At 43.8% G+C, this 19,927-nt stretch overlaps 2 protein-coding genes across 12 annotated transcripts in view; one reads left to right on the forward strand and one right to left on the reverse strand.

Moving 5' to 3' along the window:
- The window catches only part of SLC24A1 (solute carrier family 24 member 1), a 39,484-nt gene extending 27,951 nt beyond the window's left edge, over positions 1 to 11,533 (forward strand). Inside the window, exons 7-13 of the mRNA XM_082383275.1 lie at positions 108 to 216; positions 4,473 to 4,559; positions 5,647 to 5,738; positions 7,718 to 8,233; positions 8,968 to 9,057; positions 9,933 to 10,099; positions 11,054 to 11,533. Coding sequence (XP_082239401.1) covers positions 108 to 216; positions 4,473 to 4,559; positions 5,647 to 5,738; positions 7,718 to 8,233; positions 8,968 to 9,057; positions 9,933 to 10,099; positions 11,054 to 11,303 — 1,311 coding nt within the window. The 3' untranslated portion in view covers positions 11,304 to 11,533. The remainder of the gene's footprint in view (positions 1 to 107; positions 217 to 4,472; positions 4,560 to 5,646; positions 5,739 to 7,717; positions 8,234 to 8,967; positions 9,058 to 9,932; positions 10,100 to 11,053) is intronic.
- A 316-nt stretch (positions 11,534 to 11,849) lies between these two features.
- The window catches only part of DENND4A (DENN domain containing 4A), a 135,912-nt gene continuing 127,834 nt past the window's right edge, over positions 11,850 to 19,927 (reverse strand). For 8 of the 11 annotated variants that reach the window (XM_082383217.1, XM_082383222.1, XM_082383221.1 and 5 more), the window contains one exon: positions 16,842 to 18,238. In XM_082383217.1, the coding sequence (XP_082239343.1) occupies positions 18,102 to 18,238 (137 nt within the window). In that variant the 3' untranslated portion in view covers positions 16,842 to 18,101. Of the gene's footprint in view, positions 13,787 to 15,664; positions 18,239 to 19,927 lie in introns of those variants that run through there. The other 3 variants (XM_082383216.1, XM_082383218.1, XM_082383213.1) reach the window with 3 other exon arrangements.

The following is a 19,927-nucleotide window of genomic DNA, read 5'->3' on the forward strand; positions in this document are numbered from 1 at the left end:
TGCCCTGATCTTTATAGGAGGGAGGAGGGTTAGTGAGGCCCCCGTGCGGCTCCTCCCCTGGCTCGGGCAGAGGCCCGCTGAGGCCTGCGCGGCTCTCTCCTGCTTAGCTCGCGTCCGTGCTGACCCAAGGGAGCAGCTCGGCCTCTCTGCACAACAGCACCATCCGCAGCACCACCTACCAGCTCATACTCCGCAGCCTGGACGCTCTGGGGGAAGGTAAGCAAGGTCTGCCCAGACCTGCGTGGTCTCCCCGTCCACTCCTTCCCTCCTGCAGCTGAACAAGAACTGGGACTTGCAAAACTGAGAGGCAGCAGGTGGAGTGAGGGTGGGAGTGGGAAGAGAGTTAGCAGAGGAGAGAGGGTGGTAGAGGCAGGCAGTCTGGGAAGACCCACCAGGAGAGGGCCCCGAGGAGCTAAGGTCCTTAGGTATCCACACCCCACTACCTCCCTGTCTCCGTGTCCCTCCTGTAAAATGAAAGGGTTCATCTGCAGTGAGTGAGGCCGTGAGTGTCGTGTGCCCTGCACTTGTCTATGTTGGGGCTGCCTTCCGTGACTTCCCTGCAGAGCCCACCCCCATGAGTCAGCCCCAGTGTCCCACAGAGTCTCCAGCAAGATAGTGTGGCCAGGGCTGCTTCTGGGGGCATCACCTGCGGGGCCCCACAGCTGGAAGCTCTGAATGGTGCCTCCCTTGGCTCTGTATTCAGCTCCAGAGTCCTAGGAAGCCTGCTGACCGCTCCCCCAGCCAGGTATCCCAAAGGACACCCTGGGGGCCACCAGGACCACTTCTGGGAGTGGTGAGGGTCCAAAGTGTAGTGGGAGCTGATGCCCAAGTTGACAAATGATGGAGGCAGCTGAGATCCTCACCACCCACTTTACCGAGCCCTGCCTTCTGCCCCGCTTCCCCAGAGAGCTACCTCCAACAGGCTTCGCAGGCCCCTAAAGAGCATCCTCAGGTACGCTTCTCTTCTCCTTGGGCACCTCTGTCTCTGGGACACTGGTGCAGAACTGGAGCGCCAGCATGAGGCCCATCAAGGAAAGGTTGGCCTTTGGGCGGAAGCCAAGGAGTTGGAGTGCAGCTGGGCAGGAGGCTGAGGACTGAGCCGAATATGACACCAGAGACTGACCCATGAGCCCCAGGGACAAATTTTAGGGACCTCAGAATTTCTCAGGCCCTGAAGCATCTTCTTCACATATGATACTGGGTTGTTGGTTGTTTAAAACAAGCATATGGTCAAAGACGAGGTGATCAAACCTTCCCTAGAAAATCCTCACGAGGAGCTTCCGCAGACATTGGGAGAGGCCACCCCCCTGTCAGCTCCAGAAAAACTACCCCTGGGGTTTCAAGAGTGGAGTCTGCAGCACTGGGCAGCCTGTGGGTGATCAATGCTGGGGGCATATCTGGCCTGGGCACAGTGAAGGAAGCTATGTCCCTGGGTTAGGCCTGGCCCTCCTCGTGGAATCACTGACTCAGCAAAGTCCTAAAGATAAAGACCTTCTCCTGGACGGGACTGCAGGGCCCCCTGCCTGGGCCACTTCCATGACCAGCAGCCATCTGCTGGCTTACTTGTCCTAACAGGATTATGTGATGTCCAGGCCATGTCCAGGCCAGGCCGAGGTCAGAGGAGATTGATACTAAGGAGATGATCCGGCCGCGCTGAGAGTTGAGAGGCCATGTGAGGAAACAAGCGCTGGGGGAGCCAGTGGCAATCATCCCCAGAAGACAAGCACGCTTGGTACCCTGTGTGGGTGTGCGGCGGGTATGGAATGGCCCTCCCAGGGAATGATTGCTTATGTGCCTGGGATGCAGTCCCGCTCAGAGAAGCTGGCCCTGATCCTGCACCCTGAGATTCCATCCAGGAAGGGCTGGGATCATGCAGGGCTGGGATGAAGGCCTTTGTTCCCAACACTTTGCAGATACATGTTTGTGTTTCCGTATGCTCTTTCCAGATGGCTATCCAGATGTTTCCACCCTTTCCAAGCAATGAACACTCTCCACAGAGCTGATCCATGGTCTGAACTCTTACCCTGGGTAGGGGCTTTACCTCTCTAGAATCCCATGCTTCTTCTGGTGATTTCACTTACACATGTGCGTGTGTCTATGAGAGAGACAAAGAAAGAGACAGAGATAGAGAGAAACAGAGAGAGGCCCTTCAGCGGACCTGCTTTCCTCGGTGGCATGGGAAATGAGAGGTTAGGGCGTATGATGAGGAAGGAGAAGGAAAGAGGGGAATTTGGTTTTCTTGCCAGCTCCTCCAGCCAGCAGTCAGCAGGTATTCTCAGCACCAGGACTGGAACCAGGGGAGCCCTTCGAAAAGCTATGTGTTGTTCAACAGAAGACTGCAGTGCTTGATCAGTGCCAAGGGGGCACTGGAGCGGTCTGCATGAGGTAGGCAGTGGAGTGCCCACCACCTGACATCTCAGTTCTGACGGGACCCGCTGAGCAGGCCCACCAGGACACTTCGAGGGACCACACTTGCCAGAGTGATGGCTCTGCAGGATGGAGCCTATTGCCAGAGGCAGCTACAGCTCAACCAGCCTGATTGTTTAGGAGACAGGTTGAGAGAAGGAAACTCCAGACCTGCTTTTGTGTCCTGCCCATCCTGGACTCAGGCAGAGTTTGATTCCCAAACCTTCACAGTTTGCCTGTATTATGGACTAGAGGATCTTCAGGGTCCCTTCTAACTCAAACCCTCTGGAATGCTGGGCCTCAGCAGTGCAGAGTTGCCTCCTGGGTGGAACAGCTGCTCTCAAGTACTATCGTCAACTCATCATTGTTGTCATAGCTAAAACTGACGTAGTATTTTCTAGGTGCCAGGCACTGGCTTAAGCACATTCATATATAAATTCATTTATTCCTTCAACAACTCTGTAAGATTTTTTTTTTTTTTTTTTTGGGCTGCGTTGGGTCTTCGTTGCTACATGCGGGCTTTCTCTAGTTGTGGCGAGCGGGGACTACTCTTCATTGCGGTGCGCGGGCTTCTCATTGCGGTGGCTTCTCTTGTTGTGGAGCACGGGCTCTAGGCACGTGGGCTTCAGTAGTTGCAGCACACGGGCTCAGTAGTTGTGGCTCACGGGTTCTAGAGTGCAGGCTCAGTAGTTGTGGCACACGGGCTTAGTTGCTCCACGGCATGTGGGATCTTCCCGGACCAGGGCTCGAACCCGTGTCCCCTGCATTGGCAGGCGGATTCTTAACCACTGTGCCACCAGGGAAGTCACTCTGTAAGATTTTATAGGTGAAGAATCTAAGGTACAGAGGGTCACCCAGCTGGATCCATAGCTAGCAAGTGGCAGAACTAGGATTCAAACCCAGGCATCTGGCTCCAGAATCTACGCTAACTTAGCAATATTTAATTGCAGCAGTTAAAGTATTTATTTATTTTGTCTCATGGACTCCCACATCAGTGCTCTATCATATTACTGCCTTTTTAGAGAGGGGACACTGAGGCGTAGAGAGGGTACACAGGCTTCCCAAGGTCACCCAGCACTCACAGGGCAGAGCCAGCCTGGAACCCAGAATAGACCCCATGGCTCCACTTTGCTCTTACCCTTACGGACTGCATTGTCCTCACCCTCACGGACTACACAGCTGTGAGGAGGACCCTCGTGAGCCCCTGCACTTCAGTCTATGTGCCTCTCAGCTTGAAATTACACATGTACAGCACTTTGCATGTTGCCTGGAACATAGTCATATTGAAAGAGAGTTGACTTCCTCATTTCTCTTTTCTGGAAATCAGGGCAGCACTATTCTGTGCACGATGCTCTGTGGACTACCAGCAAGGCACAGAGTGTATACAGGGATCTGGAAGGAGACTCTGCTTGGGCTGCAGGTGTCTGGAGTCCAAAGGAGAGTGGCAGGGAACTTGGTGATCAGCTATTGCCCCTTTCCCACTGGAGAGGGGAGGCTCATGAACATGGCCACCAGTAGTTCCCCTGGAGCCATAGCAAAGCTTCTAGTAAATTCATAGAAATTAAGCTGCAAAGGACCTTACAGACAATCTAGTCCAAGGATGGCAAAAATATCTCCCTGCCATTATTTCTTCATTCCCTGCCCATTGCAGACATCACCGATGAATCATGTTACTCTCCTACCAAGCTTGGACCAGAATTCTCAGTTCAGCACTCAAGCGGCCGTCACTTGAGTTCATAAAGGAAATAAATCCTATTTGTTGCCCCCAAATAAAATAAACCATGTCATTTTATCGGAAGTAGGCCTAGAGAGGGGAAGTGACTAGCCTAAGTGACCAACCTAAGGTCATAGCCAGTTAGTGACAATGTAGGGAATTTAAGGCAAAAGTTTGGGAATTAGGCACCATGAACAAGCCTAGGAGTACCAGAATCCAGATGTTGCAACTTCCAGGCCAGCCTCTTTCCACCTACTTCAGCTGCTCTGACTGTCAGCTGACCAACCTAACTGAATGGTGTAGCAGGGATACTGTGGTCTTGGATAAGATGTGTTTCCTTTCTCATTCACAGCCCGGCCCTCCAAGGACAAGGAGGAGGAGAGCTTGAATCAGGAGGCCAAAGCCAAGCCTCAGGCCAAAGCAGAGAGCAAACCAGAAGGTGAGAGGATGGTGAGACCAGTGGGTTTTCTCCTGCCACCTTCCTCCCTCCTGTCAGCCAGGGACTGGGCGTGCCTCCTGGCCTCTCTGAGCCAGTCAGCTGGAGCGATGAGCTGGTGCTCCCCTCCTCCCGCTGTACTCCGGCCTCCTCCTTCCAGGGTGCTCCCCTCCTGGCGTGGCTGCAGGCCCGGGGGTGGCCCTGTACGGCTCCCTCTGCACTCTCCTCACGTGGGGTAGGCAAGGCCTGGCAGGGGTTGTTGAACTTCTATTTCTTTTTTGCTAAATCTTGTCCCAAATGAGATTCTATTGGACTCTATTTCTTCTTCCTGTCACTTCTACACAGTGCTGCTAGGGAATTGGTCTGAGACCAGTAACCCCAGTGAGGGAGGACCATCAGGGGTCTGGTGATGAAAACATCCAGCATCCGCGTAGCAGCTGGGACGCGGTAGTGAGGCAGCTACTGCCCTGTGGGCTCTGCACAGCACACCAGGCCTGCCTGATCCACCCAGCAGCTTCGGAGGGAGGGAGGTAGAGCAGCGGTCATTGTTCCCATTCTATAGACAAGGAAACTGAGGCTCAGAGAGGTCAAGTGACTTGCCCAAAGATATATAGCCAAGAAGTGAGAGAGCCTGTACCTAAACCTAGATCTCCAGACTTTCCAGTTCTCCCTCTCCTGCAGTCCTATTCCAAGACTCCCTAGCTGCTGCCTTTGAACTCATCGGGCTCCTCTCCATGCAGTTGGTAGGGGGAAGGGTCAGGCGCTGAGAGCTGGGGCTTTGCCCTCTCTTTTAAGCTGTTCACAGTAACCTTGGCTACATTGCCAGGATGGAAATGTCTGAATACAGGGAGAGCAAGGAGAGCCACTTCCCAGCTGTCCTCTCATCTGCAGACATCTCTGTGGACAGGACAGTAACAATTCACATCACATCATTTTCGTTTTCCTGTTAACAAGAAATTCCCCAAACAAACCTTCTGTGACCCTGAAGTGGACAAGTCCAGTAGCCCTGTAGCCACTCACACCAGTCTCTGCCAGCTGCCCTCAGAACCTGGCACACTCTTCTGACCTATCCCATGTTTATCCTTTAAAGAGGAGGAGCCAGCCAAGCTCCCTGAGGTCACGGTCACACCAGCCCCTGCTCCAGACGTCAAGGGAGATCAGGAGGAAGATCCTGGCAGTCAGGTAGGCACAAGCCTCTTCCCAGGTGGTGGAATTTGAGAGGCCCAGGGAAGGATTTGCCAACCAAAAATCAGTCCTTCCTGAAGATTGGAAATGCTATTTGAGGTTCATTCCTCTGGGGTAAGCATTGCCCTTTCTTTGAAGATCAGATACCTCATGGGGCCAGTTAATTCACTAATACCTTAGTATGAGTAAGATAATATATATGAGAATGTGTTGCCAACCTGTGTCCAATCAGCTGTGACAGGGACAGGTGGTGTGCTTTGACTCCAGTGTGGGAGAAGGGAGCTACCCGTCAGGGACTATTAGCAGTGACATTTCTCAGAGAAGAGGGTGCAGGCTGGGCAGACACTCCTGTACCTATCAATTTAAATGACTTGTCATTTCCTCCAAGAAGCCTTCTCTCCTGATGAGGGTGGGGAAGGGGGGGCAGAAATTATTTCAGACTCAAGTCTTCCCACTCTTCATTCCCAACTGAAAGCACAGGCCTCATGGATATTAATATTTGACTTCTTCATTGGGTGCTCTGAACCCTGGTTGCATATGAGAATAATTTGGGGAAGCTTTAAAAACTGCCCACGGCCCACTTTCAACCACTTAAGTCAGGAAATCTGGGGTGGGTCCTTGGGCATGAATGTTTTTAAATCCTCTAGGTGATTTTAATATGCAGCAGAGTTGAGAATCATTGAGCAGTGTTGGGGGTTGGCAGTGTCATGAAATTTGTTATGGATGACGTACTCCGTGAGCACACAGCCCGGGTCATTTGCTCAAGGGATTGGACCAGCACATTGTTATAGGTCATTTAGGAGCCTAATCTGAGGACCCTCAGAATCAATGGCTTTCAGAGTGAGTGGAGTCAGTCCATGGTTCCCACACACCGGTCTATAGATGCATTTATTAGAAGCACTTGTGAGCATATTAAAATAGATTCCTGGCTTCCAGTCCCAGAGATTATACTCCAGTTGGTCCGGGGGGGCAAGGAAATCTGTATTTCTAATAAGCTCTCAGGCTACCATGTTTGGGAACCAAAGATCTCATTCGGCCCTGGCATTTGCAGAGCAGGGTAGCTTGGTGGTTAAGAGGCCAAGAGTTGTATCCATATTCCAATCCCAGCTTCATCACTTACAAACTGTGTGGACCATAAGCAAGTTATTTAACTACTCTGTACCCTAGTTTCTTCATCTGTCAGATGGATTTAGTTCTGCGTATATCATAAATTAATTGACTCATGAAACATACTAAGTGCTAGTTGTTATTATTATGATTATTATTATTATACCACTTAGCATGATGCCTGGCACATAAATACCCTCAGAAAATAGGTATCCTCCTCCTCCTCCTCCTCATTTTACACATATAAGGTAATAGAGCAGTTGAGGAGTTTTAATGGACTCAGCAATGTGATGTAACCACCAAAAGATATCATGCCATTTTAGGCAACATTAATGGAAGCATAGTATCTAAAATAAGGGGGGTGATAATCCTGTTTGACTCTGTGAAGTGTTCTGTGTTGTTTTAGAAGCCTCCTCATGGGATATAAGCTACTAGAATGAGTTCACCAAGAAGGAGAGGAGGCTCTAGGCCATAGTATGGGGGAACCATAGAAGGACCTGGGAATCTTTAACCCAGGGAAGAGAGCTGTCTCATGGAAGAGTGTTATGTATGGCTCCCAAGAGTAAACCTATACACAGGAGGTAGAACTTTGGTATAAATATGACTTCAAACCAATCACAGTTGTCAAGATGACAGAAGCTGCTTTAGGTGGTGAGTTCTCCATCCCTAGAAATGATCAAATAAAGACCAGACCACCACTGGGTAGGAGTGTTGTGAAGGGAATTTTGCTGAATGATTGCACTAGTTTCTTCCTCATACTCAAGCTTTTAGATACATTCTGAGAAGAACAACAAAAAATGTGGGGAGAAACTGGGAAGGAAACAAGCAGGGCAGTTATTTCCCATTAATCTGTTGGCTTTGGATTGCAGGGAGATGTGGCTGAAGCTGAGAGCACAGGTGAAAGGACAGGTAATGAGGTTAAAACTCCTGGTGAAGGTGAAAATGGAGAGCAAAGTGGAGGTGAAGCTCGACCAGAAGGTGAAGGTGAAGAAAAAGGAGAGAATGAAAGTGAAGGTGACATCCAGGCAGAAAGGAAAGATGATGAAGGTGAAGGTGAAATCCAAGCAGGAGAAGATGGCGAAATGAAAGGTGATGAAGGTGAAACTGGAGAGCAGGAATTGAACGCTGAAAATCAAGATGAAGCCAAAGAAGATGAGAAAGGTATAGATGGTGAAGAGGAAGGTGATGGAGGTGAGAGTGAAGACGAAGAGGAGGAGGAGGAGGAGGAGGAGGAAGAGGAGGAGGAGGAGGAGGAGGAGGAAGAGGAAAATGAGGAGCCTTTGTCCCTGGAATGGCCTGAGACCAGGCAGAAGCAAGCCATTTACCTCTTTCTTCTGCCCATTGTGTTCCCACTGTGGCTGACGGTGCCCGATGTCCGGAGGCTGGTGAGTTTGCCCAGCTGTCCCCAAGCTGTCTGTCCCCAGGGAGGCTGTGGGGTCTCTCAGCACTCCCCCTCAAGAGGACGGAAGGGACAGGACAAACCAGCTTGACAGGGCTCAACTACAGAGAGGATCTGGGATGGAATCTGCAGCTCTAGTGGGGACCGTGCACCTAAGGGGACACACTGATGGGCTTGGGAGGCCTCAGAATGTGCTTGTTTCCATCACTATAAGCAATGTGAACTAACCCCTCCTCGAATTCTCAGTTTCTTGATTTTAATATGGGAAGGATGCCACTGTACACCCTCCATATTGCACAGGGATATTGTGAAAGCCCAGGGTGATAAGTGCTGTTTCTACCCAGTATTCCTGTTTATAAGGAAAGGTCTGACTAACGTACTCCACCCAAAGGGGAACCGTATTCTGTCTCTGGCTCCAGAGAGGGGTGGGGTGGGGAGAGGTTGCTGAAGCCAAACCAGGTACCGAGATTGGTCTGGTTCCAGGGCAAGCAGGTAACTCTTCAGTTTGGCAACTGCTGAACCCCCTCCTGTGTGGACTCCCCTATGGGCCACCACCCCCATCCTTCTCAAGGTCCTCACTGGAGACAGAGATGGCAGCTCAAACATCTCCACCTCCTCTCCATGACTCCTCCAGCAGATCTCTTCACTGATACTGGGGCTCCCTCAGAAGGGCCAGAGACCTTTAGCCTCTGCAACTTATTTCTCTTCCTTTTCAAACAGGAGGCTAGGAAATTTTTTGTTATCACCTTCCTGGGATCCATCATGTGGATAGCCATGTTCTCATACCTCATGGTGTGGTGGGCTCACCAGGTGAGTGTGCAGCAGGAACTAAATCCTGCATTAGCAGGTCAAAAGGACTTTTTTCCTTCGGGGTGAATTTCCGGTACCCAGGGAATAGCGAGGACCAAGTGAATTTGTAGTTTATACATTGTAAAGGCTAAAAAGTAGACTTTATATTCCAGGGAATGTAGTGCTTTTCAGGTGTGGCTCTTCTGTCTCGTAGCATGACAGAAGGCCCTTCACAACCTGATCTAGTTGACCATTCCTTCTTAGCATTATTCCCTGCTTCCTCTGTTCTGTATCCCACACTTCTCTCCACCTGGTGAAATCATACACACTCGTGAGAGCAAGCTCAGTTTTGCCTTCTTTCCGGCATTTAATCAGTCTTCTGAGTGCTCAATGGCTTTGCTGTTCTACCTAGAATATTGCACTTAAGCGCAGAGCTGTATTATTATTTACATGCTTTTCTCTTTCAAGCTGAGAGTAGGGTCATTGTTGTACTGCTCATACTTCTACCTCCAGCCTCTAAAAAGTTCCTGGAACATAGCAGGTGTCCGTGGTTCTGGAAATGGAAACTTGACACCAACAGGCCTTTGGAGGAGCAGTTCTTTTGGGAAGGTAGAGGTGTTGTAGTTGGAATGACAGTAAGTGGCATCATAGGTGGACTTTTAGTCCAGTTTAGAAAAGAGCAGCATCATTCCCTGAAGCCTTGAGCAGGGACCCTATTCTTTCTCTCCATGGCCCATCTCCCCAGCTGTTAGTTCTGCTGTGACCCTACTTCACTCAGACCAAGGGAATGTGAACTCTGTGGAAGGTGTTGGTTTTGCACAAAGTAGTATGTGGTTGGTGCTTTGAAGAGCCTCAGATTTTTCACTTGGTTTCTCATTACTGTTACTATTTACCAGGTTGGTGAAACAATAGGGATTTCTGAAGAGATTATGGGTTTGACAATCCTAGCAGCAGGCACATCAATTCCTGACCTCATCACCAGTGTGATTGTCGCTCGGAAAGGCCTGGGAGACATGGCCGTGTCAAGCTCTGTGGGCAGTAACATATTTGATATCACCGTGGGGTGAGTGGCAAAGTTGCTTTCTAAGGCATGTTATGTATGACTGACTGGCAAACACTGTGTTGGCTCTGTCTGCTGGTTTTTTGCTCCATTCATCATTATACATGGAATAAAAGGGCATTTATGTTGTTAGCTTCTGCAAGGCAACAAAGTATCCTCCCTTCATTCATCACAGCCAGATAGGATAATAGGACTAAAATGCTGCCTGAAATGTAACTGACTAGAATTTATAGATGAATTGAAAAATGAAGTCCATTAAATTCCATTACCAAATACAAACGCTCTGCTCACTGACCCCCAAGGTGGAGGAGGTGGGGTTGGAAGAAGCAGTGACTCAGTCTTACTTCCTGACATTCCTGCTCCTTTGCATTTGGACTCCTGCCGGCTCAGAGGTTCTAAAAGCATTTTGTATAAACAAGCAAATGCTGCGTCCTCCTGTATGGGTTTGCTTACCCTGCTCCTCCCAACTTTGTCAGAGCAGAGTGTCTGCGCTATTTTCATTTTCCCAATCACGTTCTGGATTTGGGTGGTGGCTTTGGTTTCTTTAATTTGTATATGTGTGTGTTTGCAGGGTGGGGCAGGTAAGAGGGCATGGGAGAGCCCTGATCACTAACGAATGTAAGGAAATGTTATCCTGAGCTAGGCCTTATCATGATTTAGAGAGTCACACATCTACCAATTTAGGTTAGTCATAACAGAAGTCATGAAGTATGAAGAAGACAAACTCAGACGTGGAAAACCTGTTTTAATCTAGGCTCTCCCAGTTATCAGCTGTGAGTACTTGGGCACATAATTCCCTGAACCTTAGTTTTCTCACCTGTGAAATGAATGAATATTTTCTGCTCTATTTCACAGGTTTGGGTAAAAATAAGTGCTTTGTAAATTGTAAAATACTGTTAAGTATATGGCATGATTATAAACATTAAGAATATTCACACTGTTTCTTCCATCTTGCAGCCTGCCCCTTCCTTGGATGCTTTTCTCTTTTATCAATGGATTACAGCCTGTTCCTGTCAGTAGCAATGGCTTGTTTTGTGCCATTGTTTTGCTTTTTCTCATGCTCCTGTTTGTGATCTCTTCAATTGCATTATGCAAATGGAGAATGAACAAGATCCTGGGCTTTACCATGTTCCTCCTGTACTTTGTATTCCTGATAATCAGTGTGATGTTAGAAGATCGAATCATATCTTGTCCCGTGTCTGTCTGAGTCAGTCACTGTTGCTCAAAATGGACATGGATCAGAAAACCATGCCAGAAGTTACTGTACCACTTGTTACATTAAAGAAAGAATGAACATGATCCAGGAGAGTGAACTGAGTGGGCAGGAGCCTCTGATGTGGATGTGATCCGGACTGAAGTTTATCCCTGGAAACACCTGCAGCTCATTGTGGATTAGGACTCTTCTTTGGAGGGGTGGAGCGCCTACCACCCCTGATGCAGACAGCTAACACATGGAGGCCAGCAGCAGGACCCGAGTCAGAGGATTTTCTAAAATGAGATATTTGGGAGTGAGGGTTGGGACAGGTACCTTAGCAATCAGATAAGCTCCCATGTTCACAGTTCCCTGATTATTCCTGAAGGGCTGCTGATGCAAAAGATGCAGGTGTGGTCTCCATCTCACCCTCCTGGCCCCTGCCCCCAGCACATGCTGCAGTTTACTGTCTCTTTTTCTGTGCAAAACATGTGGTTCTATCAGATTTGTATTCATTACAGGTTCAGTTATTGGTGAGTTTAAAGGAGCAAAGTCTATAGGAAAAAAAGTATAACAAGAATCAATTATCATTACACACTGTAGTCCAGTAAAATGTGTACCAATATTTTATAGCTTAAAAAGGAGGACTACATTTGCTCTCGTTGCATTTCTGAAAAGTGAAATTAAAATAAGCAGCTCAAGAAATTAAAATGTATAATTTGCCCTTCAATTGGAAGATGTGGGTATTAGGGAAGGAAAACTACTCTGAGGGCTATTTAAAAATATGTATTTATTAGGAAATCCAAGTTAGTGTTGTCTCCATCAGGTGGGTCACCTTGAGGGATTAGACATTCTAACAAAGCTGTCCTGGCTCTGTGCCCCTCCCCTCTCATATTCTCACCCAACAGTGACAGCTGCACTAGTGAGTGAGAAACAAAGTAATTTTTAAAAAGAGTCTAAAGTCAGTAGAGCCAAATCTGGTTTACAAAGTAAGAGATCCAGTGGGGCAATGCTATTTTTGTATGTCATCCTAGATAGGATTATAAAGCAAGAAGATTGATTTCTTGTGTGGCTTACAAGTGGATATTAAGGCGATTACAAAGGAGAAATTCCAAAAATGCTTAACACAATGACAAGATGGTAAGGAAAAGAGTATTACTACTTCCACGGTAGCTGATGTAAAGGACACCTGTGTGTTTTTTTAAAAATTATTTATTTTATTTATTTATTTTTGGCTGCGTTAGGTCTTCGTTGCTGCACGTGGGCTTGCTCTAGTTGTGGTGAGCGGGGGCTACTCTTTGTCGCGGTGCACAAGCTTCTCATTGCGGTGGCTTCTCTTGTTGAGGAGCACGGGCTCTAGGCGCGCGGGCTTCAGTAGTTGTGGCACGTGGGCTCTAGAGTGCAGGCTCAGTAGTTGTGGCGCACGGGCTTAGTTGCTCCGCGGCACGTGGGATCTTCCCGGACCAGGGCTCGAACGCATGTGCCCTGTATTGGCAGGTGGATTCTTAACCACTGCGCCACCAGGGAAGCCCGACACCTGTGTTTTTAAAAATTGTGTGGTTAAACATTTCAGGTGGAAGTTGAAGTGCTCGTATATTAAATACCACTGCTTGCTGCTTTTACTGGCATCAGGTTAAGGGGCACATTAAAAATGAAACAGTGTCGTGGTTATGAAGCCAATGGAACTGAGGTGAATGTAGTTTACGATGGTAAATATCGCTTTAATTACAAACATGAGAGAGGAGTCACTGAAGACTAGAAGATAGCAGGACAAGTGTGATGTGGGAAAGAAACCAAACATTTTGATGTTGAAAGGCTGTGTTCAAAGTACTTCAGTCCATAATCCATCTTTTAAGACGGGCTGGTTAATTTAATTCATGGCCTCACTACTCCAGGACTCACATTCTTTGGAAATGACTTTCACTAAATTTCAATAAATTGTGAGTCCCAATGATATTTTACAAAAATGGATGTGTTTTTATCCATATCTTTAGGTCATTTAGTCAGAATGCTCGAGAGAAGACGACTGATGAAGAATATGGGATCATGTTCACAGTCCATATTCTTAAATTAGTTATCCTCATTCCTGATTCTGCTGCACTGCCTGGTCTCCATATGCCATGGCCTAAGAACAGGAGGAGAGAGCAGAGCCTATGGAAGGGAGATCCCAATACCAACACTCTGGGCACCAATCTGGTATCTGCCACCAATCTCAGCTGGTCTCGAGGATGTCACCTCCTCACTGACAGCCTGGGAGCTGATGCTCTTCCCCAGAATGACTTATGAGGAGTGATGGACGGTGAAACATCCTGTAAAGATAAAGTGCTGGGCTGCCATTTGATGATTAAAATTGACTCTAGTAGTTGAATATCATTTTTCTGATCCGTTTGCTAAATTTCTGGCATTTCTCTTTGCCTAGAAAGGAAGTTCTGACTTCACACAATGAAGAAAAGAGTCGAAAACATAAAAATGAAGGCTGGGTCTTGATGGATGAGCAGCTGGTGGGGAGAAAGAGGAGATTTCAGGGAGATGGAAAACTTACATAACTTCTAAAAGATCAATTTGTTATGCTTGAAATAAAAAATTTTGCAATCCATTATAAATCCACAATTTATTAAAATTGTGCTGTTTTAGAGGTAAAGTACCATCTTAAAATGTCAAGATAATGGTTAGCTGGTCCTCTCATTTGATGGGCAAGATGTTCTGTGTAGCTAGTTACATGGGACAAATTCTAGGTATTTCATTCAGCAAGAAAGTCAGAACTGTCCTACGTGAGTGTCTAAATTGGATGATTTCTCCTTCATTCCCCTTGAGGCTGCATTTCCTTGACAGCCCTGGTGATAGGTTTGGGCCAAATTTATAAAAATGTAAAACTCTTCCTAATTCAATGGGTTAAGATTCTGTGTAGTACCAGAAAAAAAGGATGTATTCCAAATTTTAAAAAATTAGTATATGTTTAAATGGTTACTGTACATTATGAACATGATATTGTACTCTCATCAACAGATCTGAAAATGCTTCTATCAAATTATAGGCTTGGCCTTTTGTGATACTCTGAAAGTATCATAACAATTGTATATCCTAATTATCATTTAAAGGTGAGTACCAAAAGGGGCAAGAATTGGAATTTAATATTTAAGACACAGCCTGGTAGATACATTTGAAGAACTGGTTGGCCTAGTGGGCCACAGAATATCCTTGGTTCTGGCCCCCTTCTTTGTGGGAGGGTCCCCCTGCAGGTGCAGCTTGCAGTGTATTTTGGGCCTGGTTACTATGAAAGGTACAAAGAGAGGGCCAGTGATCAGGGTTGTCCATCCCTGTGGGGTCACTAGACCCAGGCAGGACACCCTGGTCTCAGGCTGCCCATACAACCAAAGCATACTTCTGGTTCTCAGGCCCTTAACTGTGATGAGCTGGCAAATCTGGAGAATTTCATTTACAGAAAATTCCAACAGTTGCTCCAATGGTTTTACCACAGTACTATGAAAAGAAAATCTTTAAATACAAAAGGAAGGAGCCATTCAAATGAACAGCAACTGTGGAAAGGCTGCAGTAACTTTAGCAGAAGAGTCTGTTCAATCTTACACAGACTTTTTGAATCAGAGACAGAAATTCCTATATTAATTTGTCCAATACTAATTTTGTAAACAAAAATAATTAAGCCAGCAAATGTACTTACTTTCGGGTCAGAGAAAGAGGGCAGTATGAAGGGATAATAAGATACCAAGTACTGAGGGTATTAAGGTAAACTGGTATGCAGCTACCAGAGAATTCAATTCTGAAATAAAGCTTTGTCTTGTATCCAAACAGGAAGGGCAGAGCATGCTAAGACTAGCACAAAGGCAGACCAAGGACCCTCTCAAAGAGGCAGCCTACTCTTTCCCTTCCTGCTCTGAGATAAAGTGCCTAACAGCAGCTTTCAAGTTCTAGTGGGAGAAACAAAAATAAAGCTGGGCAATCGCACATTACCATACAAATGGTTATTTTCTTACTGTATACTTACAAAATATGTAGAAGTACAACATAACTTTTATATGCAGCAGGCTAACACTTGCTAGCTGCACTAAAGTATCATAGTAATTACCAGCATGAAATAAAATAAAATAAGCGTATCACCTAAAATGTTGAACCAACATTTTCAGGGGCTATTTCTCTACATAAAAAAATGGAAAGATATTTTAAGAAAACCTTAAAATAAAATAAGCTAATGGCTTTAGGGTTTTAAAGCAAAAAACCTCCCCGCAAAATAAGAAAAAAAAAAAACAAAAATCAGAATATGACCAGACTGCATAACTCCCTGAAAGGAGGAAAAAACTGAATATTGAAATATGATATAAAATATAAATGTATGACATTCAAAACACAATGGGAGGAAGTAGTAAACAAGTTGTACCAGGACATGGCATGATTTATTTTCAACTAGTAAACAGATAAACAAAACTAAGAGTAAGAAAATAAAAGACAGATAATGTAGCAAAAGGGTATTTCTCTCTAACATGATTGGCCATGATTCTCTAAAATGTATGGTCAACAGAGATAAAATTGAAGAAAAGTTTGTATGGAGTTATTTCAAAGGATGATCTACATTTTAGTTTTCTTTTGATCAAGGTTTACCACTTTCTATTCATGTTTTAGGTTTTATTTTTAAAGAGTAAATTTGTGCAAATAATATTCCCTGGGGATTGAAAATAGGGGAAATAAAACCCAGTCAAAAGCAGAAACAAAACTTGGTGTCAGGGGAAGGAGATAAAAATTACATTCACTTTTCTAAATGAGTCTGAACCATAAAGAATGGGCTTTACCTTACTTTTTTTGGTCAGATATTTGAAATCAATAAACTGTTATTCATATATATTGCTTGTGTTAAAGAAAAGATAATCAATAGTGAAAGCTGTTCTTATACAAACAATAACAAAAAACCAGAATAGAACCCCAGAATTCTGTTTGGAGGGATGTTTGTCACTAATGCCAAAAGCCTCACCTATCAAATGTTTCTCTCCTTTGACAACTTTGAAATGATTGTGACTTAGAGAACGTAAGACTGAATTAGAATGTGAAGCGTGGATCTGAATAGGAAAGAAGGATAAGACAAGAGTGGTATTTACAAAAGAGGCAGATACATGTGCATAGCACCAGACTTTTCAAGTAAGCAAGTTCAGCGCCAAACTAACTGAACTAAAATTTTACATTTTTAAACTTTCCCCATTATTTCCCAGAGTAGAAAGCTGTGAAATGTTTTAGCTTGGTGCTATTCACTAGTGGGATGAACTCAAAAGTGTTTTTTCTACAGCTGAACTGGTTCTTAGTCTCAGGACTTTAAGGTATCTCCAGTCCAAAGTGTCCTGAACTCTGCCGGCTTCTACACATCTAATTTAGGACCATTCATTTTTTCCTTCTTTGAAATTGGCTAGAGAATTCCTTCATTATGACAATGTGTGCAAACACACACCACACGAACACACTGAAAATCGATAAATAATTCTAACAGCCAAAGGATACTTTTTTATCAGAATTACCCAAAGAAAGTGATATTAGAAATAATGCGACTACAAATATTTTTTAAGATTCTATTTAATACCCATGGTACTTAAACATTCAATTTACTGTCTATTTCCGGATATTGCTGGATTTTAGATTCCATAAACCAGATTCTGAAGGCTTATTGAAAAAGCCAAGTTCCTCAATATGGGAAATTCTATCTGGCTGTACTTTTAGAGAGTTATTATTTTTCTACTTTTGAAAAAATATTTTGAATATTTATATATAATATATATATATATATATATATATATATATAATATTAACAGAATACTCCAATAGGTCATATTCCAGATAAACATACTACAATTTGCATCATACCCCATATTTTAGATATTAAAATAAAGGTAGAATTTGGGATAAACTGTCTGACATATTTCCCAACATAAGTGTTCACGTAGAATATTAAAATTTAAATTGATATTTGGCTCTATAAGCTATTTTCCCTGTGTATTGTATGTATCTATTAGCAATAGAGAAAATTTTGGAATCATGGTATATTGAACCTGATTTTACAGCAGACTTGGAACCTCTCTGGCTTTCCTTCCACAAGGCTCAGTGAGTCAGTCTGGGCAATGCACACCCTTGCCATGACTCACCCACTGCACTCAGGCTCAGGAGTACTAATATGCGATCCTAGGACAACACTGACACTAGCGCTGACATTTTTGAATCATTCTTCCAAGTAATAAAAAAAATATAGATATACATATAGAGATCTGCAGCTGTACTAATTACTTCAAATAGCAGCAGACAAAGAAAATAAGCACTTAATTACCTTGCTTCATAAGTTTAAGTTCATTTTGTTTGCTATATTAAGTTTAAAAATTAAAAAAATATCAACTTATTATAAACAATTTAAAATATGTATAATACAACTTCATGGTCAAAACATTTGAGTAGTCTATGAAAACAGGAGATACTTTGTTCTTACATTTGTTTAAGTTCCATACATGATTTTCCAATCTGTCTCTTCCAAAAGAATCCATAAAACAGTTGTCTTATTCTATGGGAACCAATTTTGTTTATGGATTTTTTCATCACAAAAATACTTAATTACTTGTACCGGAGAAGAAAAAAAGAAGAAATGGGAAACAAAGTAGCTCTCTCCCACTTGTTAGTATTTTCTTAAGACACTCTGTACATAAACTATCTGAACTTCCTGAACCATTTACAAATGCATTTTGAAAAATTGCAGAAAAAAGGTTAGAGTCTAAAAGTGTTATTTTATACACTGACTACACAATACATATTGAAAAAATACACACACATATCTTAAAGATAAGGTTCTCCAAAGGTTTTTCGACATTCCATCACTCCTGTACTTGGTGGTCTATCACAGTTGTGGGTACTCTTGACTTGACTAGGTGTGAGACGATCATATGCCATCTTGTATTCTTTATCAAATGCATCTGCAAAAATTCATAAATAAAGGCATAAAGAAATTTATATTTGATATTATCAGCAATCAAGTTTTTGTAATACTACAGAACCACAAAATTAGAAGCCAAGAAGGAATCTCTAGGTCATTTCTGCCAACACAGAATTTCAGAGCTGGAATGGGGACCTTAGAGTCCATAGCATTCAGAGCTAGGTTACACAGACCACTGAAATGTGAAGTACCAAGATGTCAACAGTTTAAAATTCTTCTTTCCCAAATTAAAAAATTTTGGTAAAATACATATAAAATTTACTATCATAACCATTTTTAAGTGCACAGTTCTGTGGTATTACATACATTCATAATGTTGTGCAATCATCACCACTGTCCATCTCCATAACTCTTTTCATCTTGTGAAACTGAAACTCTATACCCATTAAATAATAATACTCCTCTCCCCTCCCCACAGCTCCTGTCAACTCTCATTCTACTTCTGTCTCTATGATTTTGGCTTCTTTTAAGTACTTCTTAAGTGGAATCATACAGTATTTGTCCTTTTGTGACTGGCATATTTCACTTAATGTCTTCAAGGTTCATTCATGTTGTAGCATATGTCAGAATTTCTTTTCTTTTTTAAGGCTGAATAATAGTTCACTGTATGTATATATCCCATTTTGCTTATACACTCATCCTTCAATGGACACTTGGGTTGCTTCCACATTTCAGCTATTATGAATAAGACTGCTATAAACATAACTATACTAATATCTCTTTGAGACCCTGCTTTCAATTCTTCAGGGTATATACCCAGAAGTGAAATTGTTGGATAATGTGGAAATTCTATATTTAATTTTTTAAGGGAAATGCCATATTGTTTTCGACAGCAGCTATACCATTTTACATTACTACTAACAATGCACAAGGGTTCCAATTTTTTCATATCCTTATTTTCCAGAAAATAACCAACACATTATTTTCTGGGTTTTTGATAGTAGCCATTCTATCTAATGGTATGAGATGGTATCCCATTGTAGTTTTGATTTGCATTTCCCTATTAGTGATGTTGAGCATCTTTTCATGTGCTTATTTGCCATTTGTATATCTTCTTTGGAGAAATGTTTAGTGAAGCTCTTTGCCCATTTTGCAATGGCCTGTTTTTTTGTTGTTGAGTTTCAGGAATTCCTTATATATTCTGGATATTAATCTCTTATCAGATATATGATTTATAAATATTTTCTCCTATTCTGTGGGATGCCTTTTTACACTGTTGATACCACCTTTTGATGCACAGAAATCTTTAATTTTCATGATGCCCCATTTGCCTGTTTTTTTTGTTGCCTGTACCTTGGGTGTCATATCCAAGAAATCACTGACAAATCCATGTCATGAAGCTTTTGTCCTATGTTTTCTTCTAATAGTTTTATAGTTTTAAGACTCACATTTAGGTATTCAACCCATTTTGAGTTAATTTTTGTATAAGGGTCCAACTTCATTCTTTTGTTAAGTGGATATCCCATTTTCCCAGAACAATTTATTGAAAAGACTGTCTTTACCCCACAGAATGGTCTTGGCATTCTTGTCAAAAATGATTTTTACCATAAATGTGAGGGTTTATTTCTGGGCTGTCTATTCTATTCCACTGGTCTATATGTCTGTCTTTATGCCCGTACGACACTGTTTTGATTACTGTAGCTTTGCTGTAAGTTTTGAAATCAGTGTT

This window comes from Balaenoptera borealis (genome assembly GCF_965194805.1).
Source record: "Balaenoptera borealis genome assembly, chromosome: 3".
Taxonomy (NCBI): Eukaryota; Metazoa; Chordata; class Mammalia; order Artiodactyla; family Balaenopteridae; genus Balaenoptera; species Balaenoptera borealis.